The 22133-nt window shown below is 45.3% G+C and overlaps 1 protein-coding gene across 1 annotated transcript in view; it reads left to right on the forward strand.

The window, feature by feature from the left end:
- The first annotated feature begins 684 nt into the window (after positions 1-684).
- Positions 685-22133, forward strand: part of Clic4 (chloride intracellular channel 4) — a 64307-nt gene continuing 42858 nt past the window's right edge. Inside the window, exon 1 of the mRNA XM_042688512.1 lies at positions 685-907. Coding sequence (XP_042544446.1) covers positions 836-907 — 72 coding nt within the window. The 5' untranslated portion in view covers positions 685-835. The remainder of the gene's footprint in view (positions 908-22133) is intronic.

The following is a 22133-nucleotide window of genomic DNA, read 5'->3' on the forward strand; positions in this document are numbered from 1 at the left end:
TGGGGAAGGGCAGGGATCCTAGCTCAGTGTGTGCTGGCTTCCCATATGGAAGCGATCGGAGAGGAGGAAGAAGGAAAAGATACTTTGGAAGGAGACACAAACTTTCGGGAAAGTTTTCCTGACCAAGGCAGCCCTCCCTCCCCACCTTGCTCGAGACAGGGAGCCGGGCAGGAGGCCCCTGCAGTCCAGGGCGGTGGATGAGTCCAGGGGCTGCAGCCCCGGAGAGGGCGGGAGGCGCCCGCCGGCCTCGGGCGGGCGGAGGCATGAGGTCACCTGGCACCGAACCAGCAACAGCTGCGGAGGACTGGCGGGCGCAGCGGAGGGAGGCGGTGTCAGGCTCCGGCTCCCGGGGAAATTTCCCTCCCGACCCCCCGGAGGCGTGGCTTACAGCCCCGCCCGCCACGCTGGGAGCCGGCCCGCCTAGCGCCCCACCGAGGCCACGCCCCCTCCGCAACCTCCCTGGCGCCTGAACGGTCCCCTCCGAATTCCCTCCCCCCCCACCTCCCCCCACCAACTGGCGCCGGAGCAGTCCCGCCGCTTCCCTCGCCCTAGGCCACGCCCTCGGCTCTCAGGCACGCCCATTTCCTCGGGAGAGTCCCGCCGCGCCCCGGGCCTTGGCCCCGCCCCCACAAGGCCCCGCCTCCCGCCACGCCCCACCGTTTTTGAAGCGTCTCGGAGCGCCGCTGCCGCCTCAGAGTCGCGCGCGGACCGTGGGGCGGTACAGACGCGTGGAGGCCGCGGCCAGCTCGACGCCCGGACTGTCCAGCGAGCGCAGCGCAGGAGCCCGCAGCCCGAGCAGCCCCGGAGCCGCAGCCGCAGCCGCGCCGAGCCTACCATGGCGTTGTCGATGCCGCTGAACGGGCTGAAGGAGGAGGACAAAGAGCCCCTCATCGAGCTCTTCGTCAAGGTGAGCCAGCGCCCGCCGCCGTCCCGCCCGGCCGAGCCCCGCGCGTCCGCCCGGCCCGGGGGGTGGGGGGCGTCTTCCCGGCGGCCCCCGCCCCGGCGCGCCACGCGCGCTCCCCGCGCCCCGGCGGTGCCCATTGTCTCCGGGCCACCCGCGCCTTCCCGCCTCCCAGGAGCCGGGGCGGGGACGGGTCGGTAGAAAGCTCCAGAACGGGCAGCGGGGCGGCGGCAGCGGTGGCGGGAACGACGGCCCGCGTCTGGGCGCAGCGGGCCGACCCCCGGCCCCCGGGCCGACCCGGAGGCGTGGGTCCTGTCACCCGCCCCAGCTTTGCCGCCCCTCCGCCCGCGTCCTCCCGGGCCCGCAGCCCCGGCCCCCGTCGCTGCAGCCTCCGGCCCCGCCGTCCGGGGGAACCCCACCGGGCACGCGCTTGCAAAGAACCTCTGCGCCCCCGGGATCTGAAACTGAAACTTTTCATCTCGGACGCAGTCTTCAAAGGAGAAAACGGACCAAGGGGCCCGGGGCTCCCCCGCGAAAGACCCGGGGTTCCCAACCTGGGATTTCCTGCCTTCGGTGTTTTCTGTTGTTGTTGTTAACCACCGTCTGGTTTTCTGGTTTCTCCAGCGCCGAGGATTTCGTATGATGCAACATTTTGGCTGCTCCCCCCCCTGCGCGTTGCCGCCCCGGGAAAGATTGCTGTGTGCCCTTTTGTTGGAAAAGAAAAATTTGTTGAGAGAACGAATTCATTCCCTCGCTTTGGACCCCAGCGGGACCGATCCCCTTTCCTCCCCACGTCCTTCCCGCCCCCTTTCGCTTTTATATCCCGGAATTAGCTTATCTGCTTCCAAATCCTATACGTGGCCCCTTCCCGTTTTTCTTTAGTGTTTTTCAGTGTAAAACAGCTGGATCCAGCTGCTTTCCCTAAAACGATTTCTTTGAGGTTCTCTCAGCCACTTAACTTTTAGCAGCCAGGCTGCTTTAGAGCAGGGCAACACTGGAAGAGTTACCAGGGGATCCAGTACTTTTCTATTTTCTTCCCTGAGTTTTTGGTTTAGAGAAGGGAACTGAGGGGCGCATTTTAAGAAATGGCGAGGAGAAAGGATCTGCCAGTGAGTGAGTGGATCACTGTTTACCTTAGGATTTTCTTTCGATTCTCAGTTTGAGAAACATTTTGCTCCCCCAAATGGGAAGAGCTGAAGGGTGTGTAGAACTTCCAGAGTGGCAGTTAAATCTCAACTACTCTGAGTGACAGTACTTTGAGGTGAAGAGAATGTGGGAAGGAACCCGAAATGAGAGGAAGGAAGAGAGGGGAGTGGAAAGCTGTGTGGACAGGGAAAAAGGTGGGTCAGAGATCAGGGGGAAAAAAGTTAAAAGAGGTTAGAATTCGAAGGAATTTCCTTACTCTAAAAAAAGTATATGCTAATAACCCAAAATAATGGTAAACTTTATGAGCATATTTATTTATTTATTATTTATTTATTTTTTGGGGTCCGGTAGTGGGGCCTGAACTCTGGGCCTGGGTACTGTCCCTCAGCTCTTCAGCTCAAGGCTAGCACTCTACCACTTGAGCCACAGTACCACTTTCGGCTTTTTTTTTTTTTTCTGCTTATGTGTTGCTGAGGGATAGAACCCAGGGCCTCAAGCATGCAAGGCGAGCGCTCTACCACTGAGCCACCTTCCCAGCCCTTTATGAGCATTTTTAAATTTAGGATAATATCAGGATGCCTTCTCAGTATTCTGGCTCACACAGTAAACACTTGCCTAGCATGCAATATGTGCTAGGTTCAGGCCTCAGGACTGGGAGAAAAAAATGAGACCGATTTGGAAGTGGGCAATGTCTTAATCCCAGCTACTCTGGGGGTGGAGGCTGGACTATTTCAGATTTAGAGATAGATCTTATCTCAAAGACAATGAAGGGCTTGAGGGATTTGGCCCAAATTGTAGAGCTCCAGTCTAGTAGGTCTGGGACCCCACATTCAACCTCTAGTATCTCCCCCCCAAAAAATAAATTAACTAAAATAAAAGAATTGGAAAGAGGCAGGAAAAATATAGGTCAGTAGTGGAGTGCTTGCCTAGCCTAGATGAGGCCCCTAGGTTCAGTTCCCATTAACACCCATTTAAACACCACACACGACACACACGATTCCTGTTGAACTTCTGGTGAGTTAATCTCTCCTTTAGAAGGACTTGGGTGTGGTCACTTTCCTGAAGTTGAGTCACTTGCATACCCCTTCTTTCTCAGTTTTCCATATCTTTGTTGTGAACCACTTGGAGTCATGGTTGCTTGCACAAGCTATAAGTCTGTCTTTCGTGAAGGTCCTGAGGATTGAACTCATGGCCTTGCCACTGAGCTTTTGTACTCAAGGCTAGCTAGCACTCTTAGCATTGGAGCCACAGCTCCACTTCCAGCTTTTTTGGTGATTAATTGGAGAGAAGAATCTCATGGACTTTGCTGTGGGGCTGGTTTCAAATCTACTGGTATCCTTAGATCTCATTGTCCTGAGTAGCTAAGATTACAGGCCTGAGCCACCAGCCTCCATCAGAAGTTTTTAGTATGGGTTTGAACACAGAGCTAGAGTCATAGTTTTGTGCTTATATGCTAAGTTATTCTGAGCTATTGGTTTTTCTTATTAAAGCCTTTTTTTTTGGTTGGTTGTGGGGCTTGAACTCTGGGCCTGGGTGCTATCCCTCAGCTCTTCAGCTCAAGGCGAGCGCTCTACCACTTGAGCTACAGGGCCACTTCCGGTTTTCTGGTGGTTTATTGGAGATAGGAGTCTCACGGTCTCTCCTGCCCGGGCTGGCTTTGAACCGCGACCCTCAGATCTCAGCCTCCTGAGTAGCTAGGATTACAGGCCTGAGCCACCAGCGCCCGGCTTTAAAGCCTTTTTTTTTGTTGTTGGTGTGGGGCTTGAACTCTGGGCCTGGGCACTGTCCCTAAGCTCTTCAGCTCAAGGCTAGTGCTGAACCATTTGAGCCACAGCGCCACTTCCAGTTTTCTGGTAGTTTATTGGAGAAAAGAGTCTCACAGACTTCCCTGCCTGGGCTGGGTTTGAACTGTGATCCTCAGATCTCAGCCTCCTGAGTACCTAGGATTACAGGCGTGAGCCACAGGTTGCCCAGCTAAAGCCTTATTTTTATTTGTGAAATGAAAAGCAAAATACTAGCCTGGGATTCAACACAGACCAATTTTTCACTGACAAAGACTAGTGTTAGTTGGGTGAATAAAAAGGACAACTAAAACATACTCTTGATTTCTTCTCAAAACCTATGTGTGGAAATGCAAATAGGAGAAAATACCCTTGTAAATACAGTAAATTTGAAAATAATCGGGCTGTGGTGTCCAGAGTGCTATGCTAAATTGTCTTATTTTTTTTCGTGGGAGCTTGAACTCTGGACCTGGGCGCTGTCCCTCAGATCTTCAGCTCAAGGCTAGTGCTCTACCACTTGAGCCACAGCACTGCTTATGTGTTGCTGAGGAATCGAACCCAGGGCCTCATGAAAGGCAAGCATTCTACCACTGAGCCACCTTCCTAGACCTTGTCTTAATTATTCTGTCAAGAAGTATTTGAGTTTGTAGCAGAGAACTGTTTTTTTTTTTTTAAAGCAGGAGCAAGAACACACACAATTTATCACATGCATCCACACAATTTATTACATGCTTAAGTCATAGGAGTATTAGCCTCAGTGCCAGCAAAATTTATTTACATTGAAGCACAGAGTATGTGTAGGAATTCTCTGTGCATTTCTTTTCCCTATTATTTAGCACCAAGATTTAGAACCAAGGTTGCAGTTTGTGTAGAGGTAAATATTAACTGATTGATGACCCACAAAATAAGAGACATTGAGAAGAGTCTAGATTCCATTGGCTTGTGAGGGCCCAGCTTCTGTTGACACTGCTGCCTCTCGGTGCATACTGGGAGCTTTAATATGACATGAGGGTATTTCTCATCTCCATTTAGGAAGTAATCCCTTTGTAGTGTTTAGTTTTTTATGAGTTGGGACTTAAATTTGATATATTACTATGAGCTGGAGCATGGCTGCAGTAGCCACCAAGCTACTGGGATCCAGGTGCTAATTGTAAATTCGTTAATTTGGCGGAGGATGACATCAGTAATTTTTCTTTTGTTATTTAGAAGAGATTTCTTTTGTGCATGGACTTTTGAGCTAGACTCCTGGCTTTTCCTAATATGTCAGTCAAGATCCTTAGATTCTCAGGGGTGGTTTCTGTCTCAATAATATTGGGGTAAAGTAATAATAATAGCTATTTTATATGGTTGCTGAGAGATTAAAAAAACTGCTGTAACACTTAATGCTCTGCACTCAAACAGTGTTTCAGACAACATGTAATTTTTTATTCTATTTTTTTTGTTGATCATGGGGCTTGAACTCTGGGCTTGTGGGCTGTCCCTCAGCTCTTCAGCTCAAGGCAAGCGCTCCACCACTTGAGCCACAGTGCCACTTCTGGTTTTCTGGTGGTTTGTTGGAGATAGGAGTCTCACGGACTTTCTTGCCTGGACTGGCTTTGAACCTCGATCCTCAGATCTCAGCCTCCTGAGTAGTTAGGATTATAGGCATGAGGCACCGGTGCCCAGTGCAAATTTTTTTTTTTCTTTCTCACCTTGCAGTCTAGGAGGGTGTTCTATATCTCTGTTTGTGATCAAGGCTCTTTCATCTTATTTTTTCACTAAACATCTCTCTCATCAGAGCATTGTCCTTTTTGTTTGTATATGTATGTATACACCTGCACAAATACATATCTGCGTGTGGGTGAGGAATGTTGGCTTTTTGTCCCTTAGCTTTTTCACTCAAGGCTGATACTCTACCACTTGAGTCACAGCTCCATTTCCAGCTTCTTTTTTGGTCAGCTTTTCTGGTGAAGGCTACTGCTCTACCAATTTGAGCCATACCACTTCTGGTTTTTAGGTGTTTATTTGGAAATAAGATTCTTACAGAGTACCTGCCCAGGCTGGCTTTGAACCATGATCCTCAGATCACAGCCTCCTGAGTAGCTAGGATTACATGCGTGAGTCATCATTTCCCCAACCTGCCCTCTTCTGATTAGTCACAGCTGGTGAGAATATAATGAAAGCACATTTTTTTTTTTTTTTGGTGGGGGAGAGGGGTTGTTGGGCTTGAATTCAGGGCCTGGGTGCTTTCCCTAAGGTTTTGCACTCGAAGCTAGTGAGTGCTCTATTATTGTGAGCCACAGTTCCACTTCTAGTTTTTCTGGTGGTTAATTGGAGATTAGAGTCTCACAGACTTTCTTACCTGTGCTGGCTTCAAACTGTGATCCCCAGATCTCAGCCTTCTGAGTAGCTAGTTTTACAGGCGTGAGCCACTATGGCCTCAGTGAGGCACATCTTAAGTGGCCCAGCCTGGAAGTTCTGTCTTACTTCCTGTCACACTGTTTCATCTAATTCTGAGAGGCTAGGAAGTTATCTAACTACCATTGAACAACCTTGTGTAAAGCTTTAAGAAAGCTTGACTTGCAGTAAATACCTGCTTTTGCTTTTGCCTGTGCTGTTCCCAAAGACATAATAATACTCCTTTTTTTCCTTTTGTGAGTTTTAGGGCTTGAATTCAGGGTCCTGTTTGACTTTTTTACTCACAGCTGGTATTCTACTAGTTGATTCACACATCCAGTTCCTGCTTTTTGCTCGTTAATTTGAGATTAGAGTCTCAGATTTGTCTGCCTGGGCTGGTTTCAAAGCTCACTTCTCAGATCTTAGCGCTCTGAGTAGCTAGGGCTATAAGCATAAGCCACCAGTGCTTGGCACAATGCTACTTTTTAGACAAGTTGATGACTTTGATTCTAAGAGAAAAGGGCCAAGAGATGAGGCTTTTGAGTGTGGGTGGCTGAACTGGAGAATAGTGGAGAGGACTTGGAACCTGGCTGCCACTGGGAGCTGGCTTGGAAGGGGAAGGGTGCATGCAGAAGTGCCTGGAGGCCTGAGAGGGGTGGATTTGCTTCCCTTCTTCCTGTTTCCTAACGCAGTAGAGCTTCAGTGTTCTGGTAGCTTCTGAATAGAGACTTGGTAATTCCATAAAAGGGAAATGTGTTCCACACAGGAGGGACGTGGGATTAGGTATGAGTACAGCATTTGATCAAGTAGGGGAGTGAGCTGGGATGGGTTTGTTCACTTTAGAGGCTCACAGAGAATGAAAAGGGAATTTCTGGAGGGAAATAACATTAGGTCAGGATTACAAATCATCCAAGTGTGATTTAATAGAAATCCAAATTTGATTTAGAGCTTGAGTTGGTAAATTTCCTTGGAACTTTGAATCCTGTCGTCTTTTTTGAGACTTGGCTTTGGCTTTTATCCTTTGGTGCCAGAACCGCCAAGGTATGAGGAATATCAATTAGTAGCCTGGTTTGGTTTTGGTCTTTTTTCCTTATTTAGACTATAAAACTAGTAGACTGAATTAGACTAATTATTAATGTATGAAGGTGACAACCTAATGCAGATAAATAAATGCCTATTTGAAAATTGTTTCAAAGATAGACTTAGGAGTACCTTATATTTGTGTAATTTTAAAAGTTAGCATATATTAATTGTACAGGGGTTTCATTGTGATACTGTAATGTACTTTGATTACATTAATCCCCATCTCTTTCTCTCCCTACTTCCTTCCCCCTTTTTCCATGCCTGCTTCTTTAGGAAAATTGAAGATTTATTAGGTCGTTGTTACAAGGTGAGGACTGCAGGCAGCTAGGCAGCGGGCATAGATCAGTGACTCACTGGAGAAGCAGGGCTCTCTGAGGGGGCAGCAGGGTGTTGAAAGAGTTCAGGAGATAGGAAAGAAGAATCAAATGTTTATTAGGACACCATTAAAGAAGGTGGTGGACAGACTAATAGAGAAATGTCCCTAACTATGTCTTTATAACAGTTTTTTTTTTCTTTCCTTTTTTTTTTTTTTGGCACAGCTGAGGACTGAACTCAGGGCCTTGTAATTGCCAAGCAAGTGCTCTTCCAGTGAGCTAAATCCCCAACCCCAATATAACAGTTTATTTTTTTTTTTCCCCCTGTCGAGGGGCTTGAACTCTGGGCTTGGGGTGCTATCTCACCTCTTCAGCTCAAGGCTAGTGCTCTACCACTCGAGCCATAGCGCCACTTCTGGCTTTTTCTGCTTATGTGGTGCTGAGGAATTGAACCCAGGGCCTCATGCATTTGAGGCAAGCACTCTACCACTGAGCCACCTTCCCAGCCCCAGTTTCTTTCTTTCTTCTTTTTTTTTTTTTGTTGGTCGTGGGGCTTGAACTCTGGGCCTGGGTGCTGTCCCTGTGCTCTTCAGCTCAAAGCAAGCACTCTACCGCTTGAGCCACAGCACCACTTCCCCAGCCCCAGTTTCTTAAGCTCTATTTTAAGATAGTTTCAAAGGTTTTGTTCTGTTTTCATACATGCATATAAAATATTGGGTCATTAGTTGTTTTTTGTTTTTGTTTTTTGCTTTTTTTGGGTCCGGTCATGGGGCCTGAACTCTGGGCCTGGGCGCTGTCCCTCAGCTCTTCAGCTCAAGGCTAGCGCTCTACCACTTTAGCCACAGCGCCACTTCTGGCTTTTTTCTTTTTGCTTATGTGGTGCTGAGGAATGGAACCCAGGGCCTCAGGCATGCAAAGCAAGCTCTCTACCACTGAGCCACCTTCCCAGCCCTTGTTTTTGTTTTTTGAGACTTGGCTTTTATCTCTCAGTGGCTAATATTTGGTATGGCTCCTGAAAGGTAGAGTAACGATGTGAGAACTAGGGCCAGGTGTTCACCTCAGAGTTAGCATGTATTTTGTACTTCTAGGGTATTTTTCTTTTTTTACCTTGAAACTGAAATACAGTGTTCCTAACTGTAAGCTTGGAGTGTAAGTTTCTCTTCCTTTTATTTTATTTTTGTAATACAGTTAATATTTCCAGCTTCACATGTACAAAGATTCATTCCTATGAAAAGGACTTAGTTCTCATGATTTGAGTTGTAAAAATGTCAATCATCTGTTATAAGCAAGTATTGAATTTTACTACTGTGCAACATAGCCATTTACTTGTATATGTGTGGGAAGAATAAAAGAATCTGAACAAACACTGGAGAACACAAAACTATGCAATTAGATGGACATTAATTAAGGCAATTACCTTAGAGGATTTGTTGTTATGGGAATGTTTTTCTCCATTAAAATCGGGTTATTTATGTGGAGGTATATTACTAGAGTGAATGGTCATTAAGAACTAAAGAGTAGTCCAATTAGGTTATTGTGCCACTTAGGGAGAGCTGGAGGAGTGGGAGTGGGAGTTTGAGGCCAGACTAAATGGACTAATTGGGAAAAAGAAAAGGTGGTTAGATTTCAGAGATTAAATTTTGACCTTGAACAAAAACATACTCTAAAGATTCAATTGACAAAGCTCAGGCCCAGAGTTCAAGCCCCATTACTGACTAAAAAAAAAATTCAATTGAAACTTTTCAAAGTTGTAAGCCTGTGAGGAGTGTGTAGTTTTATATTGCATGCTATTCTTTTGGGCAAAGCTAGTGCTTCACCACTTTGAGCCACAGTTCCACTTCCATTTTTGAGTAGTTAATTGGAGATTAGAGTATCATGGGGATTTGTCTGTTCAGTCTGGCTTTAAATGGTGATTCTCAGCCGCCTGAGTAGCTAGGATTACAGATGTGAGCACCAGTGCCTGGTGTCCAGTAACTTTTTTTGGGGGGGGGGCGTCGTTGTAGGGCTTGAACTCTGGGCCTGGGCGCTGTCCCTGTGCTCGCTAGCTCAAGGCGGGTGCTCTGCTGCTTGAGCCACAGTGCTACTTCCGTTTTTCTGGTGATTTATTGGAGATCAGAGTCTCATGGACTTTCCTGTCCGGGCTGGCTTTGAACAGTGATCCTCAGATCTCAACCTCCTGAGTAGCTAGGATTATAGGCATGAGCCACCAGTGCCTAGCTTCCTGAGCTTGTCCAGTAACTTTTTTTTTTTTTGGCCATTCGTGGGGCCTGAACTCTGGGCCTGGGCGCTGTCCCTCAGCTCTTCAGCTCAAGGCTAGCATTCTACCACTTGAGCCACAGTGCCACTTCTGGCTTTTCTGCTAATGTGCTGAGGAATTGAACCCAGGGCCTCATGCTTGCAAGGCAAGTGCTCTACCACTGAGCCACCTTCCCAGCCCCTTGTCCAGTAACTTTTGAGATAAGGTTCTCAAACTTTTCTGCCCCAGATGGTTTCAAACCTTCCACTTAATCCTGCTCTCAACCTCTTGAGTAGCTAGGATTATAGGTTGAGCCACTAGCACCCTACTGGGAACAAGGTTCTAGCTTATAAAATCTCCTAACACCCAGAACTGCTCCAAGAGTAGATGTTTCTTCAAGTAGTTTGAAGGTAGGCACTTAACATTCTTTTGGAGAGAGGTGTTCTAAAAATTCAAGTGGTTTTTCAGAATTGATTTCTTTGATCCATAGTTAGGTAAGATGTGCATATGGAAGTAAGGTGTGCCCATTTCATGGTTGGAGATATAAGATACAATCTTTGCCTAGGAGCAATTGTACGTGGTATTATAGGGATCTTAATAGGAGCTCATGGAATACTTTCCATGTTCTAAGTGCTGACAAGATAAGGAATAAGACAGGGCCCTTTTATCCTGGGAGCTTGCAAGAGAGCTTCATGTATGATAAGTCAGTGAGCCCTGGCTGATGGCACCGGTCAGGTGCTTAGTGCTGAGTTTCTGTTTATGAAGTCAATGACTTTAATTTGCTTTTTGGAAAATCCCAGTTGGATTAGTTTAAGAAATAATTTATATATGGCAGTCTTTTTTTTTTTTTTTAATTTTATTTTATTTTATTTGAGAACATACTGTACAGAGGGGTTACAATTACATGGGCAGGATAATGCATACATTTCTTACCAAGCATTGCAGCCTCCTCCTTTGTTTACCCTTCACCTCCCTTCCCAGCCTCCCCCCTCCCCCCCACCCAGTCATACCCCCCCCCCCCCACATTGTAAAGTTGGTTTTGACATGACATTTTGTACTTCTCATTGTTGCATATATGGCAGTCTTAATGAGATAAGTGACTTAGAGATGAGTCCAATACTTAGTTACATTTTATATTCTCTTTTTTTTGGGTCTGGTCGTGGGGCCTGAACTCTGGGCCTGGGCACTGTCCCTCAGCTCTTCAGCTCAAGGCTAGTGCTCTACCACTTGAGCCACAGCGCCACTTCTGGCTTTTTTCTTTTTGCTTATGTGGTGCTGAGGAATGGAACCCAGGGCCTCCGGCATGCAAGGCAAGCTCTCTACCACTGAGCCACCTTCCCAGCCCCTTAGTTGCATTTTAACAAATGAAGGGCAGGAGTTTATTATTAGTTGTTAAGGAAAACAATTTGTGTGTGTGTGTGTGTGTGTGTGCGCGCGCGCTAGGGCTTGAATTCAGGGCTTTGCTCTGTTTCTTGGCCCTTTTGCTTAAGTATGACACCTTGTTACTTCTCTTTTTTTTTTGGTTGGTTGTAAGGCCTGAACTCTGGGACTGGGCACTGCCCCTCAGCTCTTCAGCTCAAGGCTAGCGCTCTACCACGAGAGCCACTTCCAGTTTTCTGAGTGTTTTATTTGAGATAAGAGTCTCATGGACTTTCCTGCCTGGGCTGACTTTGAACCATGATCCTCAGATCTCAGCCTCCTGATAGGATTACAGGTGTGAGCCACCTGCACCCGGCTACTTTTTTTTTTCTGTTTAATTGGATCTGTCTGCTCAGGTTGGCTTTGAACCTTGATACTCAGATCTCAACCACTGGTGCCAGGCCTCAGTTGTTTTTGAGGAACTGGACATTTTGGCAATCCCATGGAGAATAACAAGTAGGCCAAGGCTGAGGCAGAAAGATTATAGAGTCTTTTAGTGACTCGAGGTAGGAGATGATGATTTGGAAGTGGTAGGGAGGTGATGGAGGTAGACATTGGAAGTGGAGACAGCAGGAATCTGTTGGAGGAGATGTGTGTAAGAGGTATGTGAGAAATGACTCAGGTTTCTAATTAGAGTCACTGGTGAAGAGATGGCCTTTTATGGAGATGGAAGAAGAGCTGGAAATGTTGAGATGGCTGGGATGACAAAGTAGATAATCTATTAGATATGTCCAGAAAGAAGCTCAGCTAAAGTAGAAATATTTGCAATTTGAAGACATACGGTATTTATGGTGTTCTAAAATCTATCAGTTTATTGGGTGGATGGAGTGAAGAGCAAGAAAATGCCTTGGGCCAAGTTTTTGGGAGCTGTCAATATCTGGGATGTGACACATCTAGAGAACCAAGGGGAGTTGTGACAGAGCAGCTGGGGTTGGGAAGAAAGGAAAAACTCCAGGTACTTAGAAGCTTGGAGAGGCTTTCAAGAGGAAGAGGAGGAGCTATGTGTCAAGTAGAATGTCTCTTGGTCTGAATAGCTTGAAGCCATTGGTGTAACCTTTGTAGGGTGTTGGAGGAGAGCTGGTAGTGGGGAAGCCACAGGAGATGTGGGAGGTTAGATAGGAAGGAGATTGGGTATAAAGCCAACTTTGAGACACTGGGTTATGTGTAAGGGACAGGTAGATAGCTCAGAGGAGGAGATACATGTCAGGGAAAACTTTTATTTTATTTATTTATTTATTTACTTATTTATTGTCAGTCGTGGGCCTGAACTCTGAGCCTGGGTGCTGTCCCTCAACTCTTCAGCTCAAGGCTAGCGCTCTATCACTTGAGCCACAGCACCACTTCCAGCCTTTTCTGCTTATGTGGTGCTGAGGAATCGAACCTAGGGCCTCATGCATGCAAGGCAAGCACTCTACCACTGAGCCACCTTCCCAGCCTCTCATTTTATTTTTATTATCTATGTTAGTTAATAGTGGAAGGGATTTCATTGTTATATTTCCACATGTTTCAAGGGCAACCTTTTTTTTTTTTTTTTGGCCAGTTCTGGGCTTGAAGTTGGGGATTGGGTACTATCCCTGAGCTTCTTTTGCTCAAGGCTAGCCCTCTACCACTTGAGCCATAGCACTACTTCCTCTGGTGTTTTCTGTTTATGTGGTACTGAGGAATCGAACCCAAGGCTTTATGCATGCTAGGCAAGCACTCTACCACTAAACCACATTCCCAGGACTCAAGGGAAAGCTTTGTAACAAAATGTCTGAACTATCAGAGCTGTTTGAAGGCTGATGTATTAGAGAAAGATGAAATGAATAAGAAAATTTAAGAGGGATAAGGTTTATGGGATCTTTGTTATATGAATTTGTAGGTCTTGAACTCTGGGACTGGGTGCTGTCTCTGTGTTCTTCAGCTCAAGGCAAGTGCTCTACCGCTTGAGCCACAGCACCACTTCCAGTTTTCTAGTGGTTTATTGGAGATAAGAGTCTCATGGACTTTCCTGCCCAGGCTGACTTTGAACCATGATCCTCAGATTGCAGCCTCCTGATGGCTAGTCCTGTGTTTTTTAATCCTGGTGTTACCCTTTACTGAGTGCCTTAGTTTATGTTCATTGAAGTTGTAGTGTTTACTTTTTGGCTTTGGTAAAGATTAAAAGTGTTAATATGGGGGCTGGGAAGGTGGCTCAGTGGTAAAGTGCTTGCCTTGCATGCATGAGGCTTGATTCCTCAGCCCCACATAAGCAGAAAAAGCTGGAAGTAGTGCTGTGGCTCAAGTGGTAGAGCACTAGCCTTGAGCTGAAGAGCTGAGGGACAGTGTGCCCAGGCCCAGAGTTCAGGCACCATGACTGGCCAAAAAAAAAAAAAAAAAAACATTAATACGAAAAAAGTACTTAGGGCCTGACACATAGTAAGCTTAGTTTGTTTCTGTATTCTGCCATTGGATGTTAAGCAGTCCCAGTAAATAACACTACTGGGATTTGGGGTAAGATCTTCATTATTCCACAGTGCCAGAGGCAGGATGTTTATTTGTTTATTTATTGCCAGTTCTGGGGATCAAACCCAGGACCTTAACATGTACCTGGCAAGCTCTCTTACGGAGTGGTGCCCCAGCTCCTCTAGGTTAAATTTAAAAGGCAGTGTAGAGTTTCCATAACTTAACCTTTTTGCATTTTGGGGACCTTATTGATTAATTTATTTTTGGGTCCCTTGTGGGGCTTGTACTCAGCCTGGGCACTGTCTTTCAGCTCTTCAGCTCGAGGCTAGCGCTCTGCCATTTGAGCCACAGCACTACTTCCAGTGGTTTATTGGAGATAAGTGTCTCTTGGACTTACCTATCCGGGCTGGCTTTGAACCATGATTCTCAGATCTCAGAGTAGTTAGGACTACAGGCATGAGCCACTGGCGCCTATATTGATTAATATTTTATAAAGTATGTTAGAAGGGTTTATTTCTTTTTATTTAATAAGTTTTTTATTGTGAAAATACTGTACAGAGGGGTTACAGTTACATGAGCAAGGTAATGAGTACATTTCTTTTCAAGCACTGTTGCCTCCTTTGTTTTTCCCCTACAGAAGGGTTTATTTCTAAACACAATAAAGGGACTTGATTTGAACATTACAGGTTTTGATTTTATAATTTTTTTTTTTTGGTTGGTTGTGGGGCTTGAACTCTGGGCCTGGGCTCTGTCCCTGAGCTCTTTAGCTCAAGGCTAGTGCTCTACCACTTGAGCCACAGCACTACTTCTGGTTTTTTGGTGGTTAATTGGAGATAAGAGTCTTACAGACTATTCTCGACCGGCTGGCTTTGAACCGTGATCCTTAAATCTCAGCCTCCTGAGTAGGTAGGTTTGCAGGCATGAGCCACTGGTGCCCAGCTTTGATTTTAAAATTATCTCATAATTAATAGAAATGTCAAAGTGGTACAAGTGTAATAAAAATCACATCCTAATTTGTTCATTTAAAAAAAATGAGTTCTGGGGCTGGGAAGGTGGCTCAGTGGTAGAGTGCTTGCCATGCATGCATGAGGCCCTGGGTTTGATTCCTCAGCACCACATAAGCAAAAAAAAATAAAAATAAATAAAAAATGAGTCTCTTTCCTTTCTTTTTCAAACCCTCCCCCCTCAGAGAGGAGGCTGCCTGTATTGTTGATGTGAAAAAAAAAAAAAGCAAGGAAGTTTCTTTTTTTTTTTGGAAGTTTCTTTTTGTGGAGAGGAAATGGCCGTTAGTTTAGGACTTCATCCATATTAGGTATAAACTAAATATAGCTGTGTAGTCCAGGAGTGAAGTCACATCTATGAAGTTTCTTAGGCAGAGCTAATGAGATCAACCAGTACTTTGGAGTCAGTCCTTTCCCGTCCCTACTTTTGGCTCATGTAAAAGGCTACCAAACTGCTAAGTCTTATGATCTCCTTGCCTTTGCCCCTTAAAAAAAAAAAATCAAGCTGGGTGTTGGTGGCTGGACCTGGAATCCTAGCTATTCAGGAGGCTGAGAATTGAGGATCGCCTGGGCAGGACAGTCCATGAGACTCTTTTTTTTTTTTTTTGGGTCCGGTCGTGGGGCCTGAGCTCTGGGCTTGGGCACTGTCCCTCAGCTCTTCAGCTCAAGGTAGTGCTCTACCACTTGAGCCACAACGCCACTTCCGGCTTTTTTCTTTTTGCTTACGTGGTGCTGAGGAATTGAACCCAGGGCCTCAGGCATGCAAGGCAAGCGCTCTACCACTGAGCCACCTTCCCAGCCCCATCCATGAGACTCTTATCTCCAGTTAACCACCAGAAAACCAGAAGTGCAGCTGTGGCTCAAAGTGGTAGAGGGCTAGCCACGAGCAAAAGAAGCTCAGGGACAGTGGCTAGAGTTCAAGCCCCAGGACTGGCAGAAAAAAGAAAAAGAAAAAAAAAAGGCTCAAGGACAGCAGGTCTAAGCCCATGAGTTCAAGCCCCCAGACTGGTACCAAAACAAAGAACAACAAAAAAGCCATTTACAAAGATGTGTTTTTTTTGTTTTTTTGAGAACCCAAAGTCTCTGCCCTGTTCCTAAGCTTTTTTGCTCAAGGCTAGTTCTCTACCACTTTGAGCCACAGCTCCACTTCTGGTTTTCTCATTGTTAATTGGAATTTAGAGTCTCACAGACTTTCCTGCCCAGTCTGGCTTTGAACCATGATCCTTAGATATCAGCCTCCCGAGTAGCTAGGATTACAGGCGTGAGCCACTGCTACCCAGCTGCAAGGAATTTTTAAGTGATCAACATTTCTTAATTCTGTCATTTTCCTATCATCAGCATTTTTTTTTTTTTTTTTTTTGTGGGGGGGCCTGAGCTCTGGGCCTGGGCACTGTCCCTCAGCTCTTCAGCTCAAGGCTAGTGCTCTACAGCTTGAGCCACAGTGCCACTTCCGGCTTTTTTCTTTTTTCTTATGTGGTGCTAAGGAATCAAACCCAGGGCCTAAGGCATGCAAGGCAAACGCTCTACCACTGAGCCACCTTCCCAGCCCCTGGTCTCCTCTTATAAGTACATTCTACTTAGTATTGTTCTCGGTTATTCAGTTTTTAAAATTTATTCTTAAAATTTTTTTAAAAGATATCCTTATTTGTGAATCCTGGTCCCATACAGCTGAAGCAGTGGTTTTGTTTTGTTTGTTTCTTTGTTTGTTTTGCCAGTACTGGGGCTTCAACTTAGGGCCTGGACACTGTCCCTGAGCTTCTTTCCCTCTGGCTAGCCCTCTTCCACTTGAACCACAGCGCCCTTTCCAGCTTTTTCTGTGTATGTAGTACTGAGGAATTGAACCCAGGGCTTCATGCTAGGCAAGCACTCTACCACTAAGCCACATTCCCAGCCTGGTTATTCAGTTTTTAACCATTAAATGAGATCCTTATGTGGCCATGGGTAATAGGGTTTCTTCTGATCTGGTTAGAGATTTTATTTATTTATTTATTTGTCTGGTTGTGGGGCCTGAACTCTGGGCCTGAGCACTGTCCCTCAGCTCTTCAGCTCAAGGCTAGTGCCCTACCACTTGAGCCACAGCGCCACTTCCGGCTTTTTTCTTTTTTCTTATGTGGTGCTGAGGAATCGAACCCAGGGCCTCAGGCATGCAAGGCAAGCACTCTACCACTGAGCCAACTTCCCAGCCCCTGGTTAGAGAGATTTTAGTAGAACAGAATGGTAGGATGAATCTCTTGTTTCTGGTCAGGTTACATGTTCTCGAATAAGGACTTTGAAAGCATTTTTCTTCAGGATGACTGCCCAGCTTTTGGGGTCTGTCTTAGAGCCCTTTGTAGCCCTGCGTAGACGTTCAGCCACTTGGGACTTGGTTACCCTTCAGAAGGGAAGAACCATAAGAATCATGTGTTTATAGCCTGTCTTAGAAATAGTTTGGAATACAACTATGTAAGAGATTTAACTTAGCATCTTCCAAGGCTTTAACTGTCATTTTATGAAACCAAATGTCCTCCAAAAGGCTCAGGGCAGATCACTCTGAGTGCTCTGGGTCTTCTCCTGTGTCTGGAGATTAGTGTATTTTCACAGCTGCTGCTTATCCTTCCTATTCTCCTGTTTCCTGGGGATTCCAAGAGTTCGAGCCTCAGTGTATTGTCTTCATCTTTTTTGCTCCCACTTACCATAAACTGATCTACAGAAGGCTAATCTAACAAACACCTATTAGCATTTTGGGGCAAGTTGGCATGCCTAGTATAGAATGGAAGCATGTAATAGATATTAAGTCTGGTTCTGATGCATTACCTCATAGTAAAACGCCAGAGATAAAGATAGGATTCCTTTTTGAATTTGAGACATATAATTTGGGGTTGACTAGCTGCTCATCTGGTCTAAAGTTAATAACATATTGGTGAAGAGTATTAGGATCTTAAAATTACATAACTAGGAGGCAGGTTCAGCTTCCTTTCAGTGTTAGCTCCCTTCTTCTAGCATCTGCTTCCTAGGTAGGACCTTCCGGTGGCTGACTTTATATAGAAATTGTCTCTGTTTTGATTTGTTTATTTATTTTTTGGGTCTGGTCATGGGGCCTGAACTCTGGGCCTGGGCGCTGTCCCTCAGCTCTTCAGCTCAAGGCTAACGCTCTACCTCTTTAGCCACAGCGCCACTTCTGGCTTTTTTCTTTTTGCTTATGTAGTGCTGAGGAATCGAACCCAGGGCCTCATGCATGCAAGGCAAGAACTCTATCACTGACCCACCTTCCCAGCCCTTGTCTCTGTTTTGAGAGACAGAGGATTGATTCATGTGAACAGCTTGGCCATACCAGAAACCTCAAATTAATTTAAAATTAAATTTTACATTAGATTTGATTTGTACATATTAGATTTGTAGAAAAACTGCAAAAATAGCAAAGAACATCCTCAAATTGATTTTAAATGAAAACGAATTGAAAATAGGCCAATGCTTTGTTGACTTCTTAGACTACTGAATTTAACTGCCAACTCATGTGGCATTCTGAATATAAATTCAATAATAATGCAGCCTTGGCCTCAGGAGCTACCGGGTATGTAAAAGCGTCTTTGTGTTCCTTCTGAATGGCTTTAGCCATTATTCTTTTAAACCTAGCTCTCTCTCTGTATATGTATTTGCTATTTTTTTCCTTTGCTAAATAACTTAATTCTGTTGATACAGACCATTTCCTTTAATTTTTTTATTCTATAGTTCAGTAAACCGGGTAAGCTTGTTGGAATTTGAAATAAGAATAAGTAATTTCTTTCTTTCTTTCTTTTTTTTTTTTTTTTGGTCATGGGGCTTAAACTCTGGGCCTGGGCGCTGTCCCACAGCTCTTCAGCTCAAGGCTAGTGCTCTACCACTTTGAATGAACACTGACTTTCCTTCCTGGGCTGGCTTTGAACCTTGATCTTCAGATCTTAGTCTCCTCTGAGTAGCTAGGGTTATAAGCAAGAGCCACCGGTGCCTGGTTATATGCTGGCAATATTTTAAGAGGTTCCCATCTACGTATTCACTATTCATAATAACGCTTGTGAGGTAGGTGTTCTTCCTCACCTTACCTATAAGGGATCTGAGACCTAGAGAAGTTGGCCAGTATCACACAGGTGGTGAAGTTAAGTAGAACTGACAAAACAGTCCCTCTGCATAGCCTTGCTGTTAAACATTGCACTAAATACTTTTTTCTCCATTGCAGGTTCTTGGTAAACATTTGTTAAACGAGGGTCTGAACTATTCCCTCTGTGGGCATAAAGTTTGCCCTTTAATTTGGTTGGGAGAGTCTTATCTGATCAGGCCCTGTAATCCCAGCTCTATGCTCACAGCTGTAGTCACAGACTCCACGCTGCTGAGTGGAGAGATCATCTATGACCATCAGATCTAAAGTAGGAGAGGTGCTCCCAGTCCCTTTCTCTGAGTATTGTTTCCCTCAACTTCTGGCACTTTTTATCTATTTCATAGAAATCTAAGATCCACCAAGTTAGATGCTACCTTCCTTACCTCTGCTTGCTTCTCCAACATGTCCCACTATGCTTGGGAGATGGTAGCCCTCAGTAAATAATTGTTGTGAGCAAATCTTGTGGTTCTAGGGAAGGAAGTGTTTTGGGAAAGCCCCATATGCAGAACTTGAGTGGCAAGTGCTACCCACATCACAGGAACCTTGGTGTAAATGGCAGCTTGAGGAAAACAATTATAAACAAATCAGAGCCCTGGAGGACCATTGCTTCTCCTTTACTTAGAAAAGAGTTTTCTTTTTTCATTCCTTATCATGTCTTACAGTCTACCACTGAGCTACATCCCTTTTAAGCCTATTAGAGACTGTTTTGGTTTCAGCTAGAGTGAACTAGAAAGGTTTCTTGGGTGTGAGACTTGATCTGAAAGGCAGATGTGGTAGTGGATGTTGCAGGTGGAGTGTAATGTAATTTTAGGCACAGAAGTTTCCAGGTTTATCCCCCTCTGAGTCAAGTAGAAAGGGAGGTGGTGTGGAGTAGTACTGTGGGTCACCAAGTACACTGTAGGGGCTGTGTGCCATGGCTCATACCCTGAGGCCTCAGCTAGTCCAGAGCACAGATGTGGGACCATTGTGATTCAGCTGAGACAGGCTAAAAGAAGAGAAATAGCTGAAAGCATAAAGAGCTAGGGCTGTGTAGCTCAAGTGGTAGATCTCATGCCTACCTAGTTATGAAGCTCTGAGCTCAAACCTCAGTACAGCTGACTGAATGACTGAATGAACAGAACATTATAGGGAAATTGTTCTAGGAGAGAAGGGAAAACTTTGCTAGACTCAGCTTTAAAGATTCTCGTGCTGGTGACAAGAATTTTTCTTTTAAAAACTAAGCTATTGGGGCTGGGAAGGTGGCTCAGTGGTAGAGTGCTTGCCTTGCATGCATGAGGCCCTGGGTTCGATTCCTCAACACCACATAAGCAGAAAAAGCCAGAGTGGGGCTGACTCTCAAGTGGTAGAGTGCTGCGCCCAGGCCCAGAGTTCAGGCCCCACAACCGATCCCCCCCCCAAAACAAACAAACAAACAAAACAAAACTTAAGTTATCAGCTGCATTAGGTAGTAAAATCATAATCTGATAACTTGGCAAGTTAACAGAAGCATAACTTCTCACACTACTGGGATGTGAATCATTTCCTCCAACTCAACCATGAATAATTGTGGGTGGAAGAGAATAAAATAAAGTAAAAATAGAAGTAAATAAAGTGTCTGGTGGCTCACACCTATAATCCTAGCTACTCAGGAGGCAGAGATCAGAGGATCACAGTTGAAAGCCAGCCCGAGCAGGAAAGTCTGTGAGACACTTATCTCCAATTAACCACCAGAAAACTGGAAGTGGCACTGTGGCTCAAGTGGTAGGGCCCTCCCCTTGAGCTGAAGAGCTGAGGGACAGTGCCCAGGCCCTGAGTTCAAGCCCAGCAATGGGGAGACGCACACATACTAAAGTAAAATAAATAAAACACACACACTCACAAACACACACACACACACACACACTAAAGTAAAATAAATAAACCTGACCATGCCAGTTAGCTAAAGCAATGGCTGAATAGTGTATTTTGGTTATTTTTCCAACAACATAATAACCTTAAATCTTATGACTTTACTAATTGTAGATTTTTGGAGTTATTTCAGAGAAGAATGAGGAGGGTAGATTAGATCAGGAAGCTTGTGGTTTGAGACCAGTGCCAGCATGGTGGCATGCGACTGATCTCAGCTGTGTGAGAGGCCATAGGTCAGGGGATCATAGTCCAAGGCCAGCCTCAGGCAAAACACAAGACCTCATCCAGAAAAATGGCAACTAGAGGCAAAAAACTTCTCAACCAACAAACAAAAAGAACAGAAAATCTGATTATACTTTCAGTTGATCCTCTACTTGTTAATGAATAAAATGAAAGGATATTAAAAAAAAAAAAGTGTTTGAATCTCTCTCAACTCACAGTGGTAGGTAAAGCATGACTGGCAAGTGAACCAGTATAATCTGAGCCACCTCCGCAGAGGAGGAACCGCTGTTCTCACTGGAGACTGCACTTCCGCAGTTCACAGAAACATCGTGATTTGTTGGCGGATATTTATGACACTTGAGAAAATGAGAAGCAAGTGTTTCACTTGTCACAGAGTTGGGTTATATTTTGAGTTTTTATATATATATATATATATTTATTTATTTATTTATTTTGTCGTCAGTCGTGGGGCTTGAACTCTGGGCTTGGGCGCTGTCCCTGCGCTCTTCAGCTCAAGACAAGCGCTCTACCCCTTGAGCCACAGCACCACTTCTGGCTTTCTAGTAGTTTATTGGAGATAAGAGTCAAACTGACTTTCCTGCCCTTTCCTGCCCGGGCTGGCTTTGAACCGTGATCTTCAGATCTCAGCCTCCTGAGTAAGCTAGGATTACAGGCGTGAGCCACCGGCGCCTGGCTGAGTTTTGATATTTTCTAATTGAAATGTCCATGTGGATTTTAAATTTTTCAAACTAAGCATTGTAGTCTAAAGATAATAGCAAGGTAGGAGCAATGTGTTCTCTTGTTCCTCACTGGGTTGAGTGTAGGCACTCACACTATTGGTACATGAACATAAAAAACAAGTGTAAAATATTTACTGTTAAGAGACTGAGGACTGGGGATGTAGCTTAATGGTAGAGTTCTTTTTTTGCAGCGGGGGGAGGGGTCTGGTCGTGGGGCCTGAACTCTGGGCCTGGGCGCTGTCCCTCAGCTCTTCAGCTCAAGGCTAGCGCTCTACCACTTGAGCCACAGCGCACTTCTGGCTTTTTTCTTTTTCTGCTTATGTGGTGCTGAGGAATTGAACCCATGGCATCAGGCATGCAAGGCAAGCGCTCTACCACTGAGCCACCTTCCCAGCCCTTTGGCTTTTTTTGTTTTGATCAAGGTTGGTAGCTTACTACTTGGGTCACACCTCCCCTTGTTTGCTGTTTCTCTACAAGTAGCATATATTGTGG

Source organism: Dipodomys spectabilis, unplaced genomic scaffold (assembly GCF_019054845.1).
Source record: "Dipodomys spectabilis isolate Male_0828 unplaced genomic scaffold, ASM1905484v1 ptg000118l, whole genome shotgun sequence".
Classification (NCBI taxonomy): Eukaryota; Metazoa; Chordata; class Mammalia; order Rodentia; family Heteromyidae; genus Dipodomys; species Dipodomys spectabilis.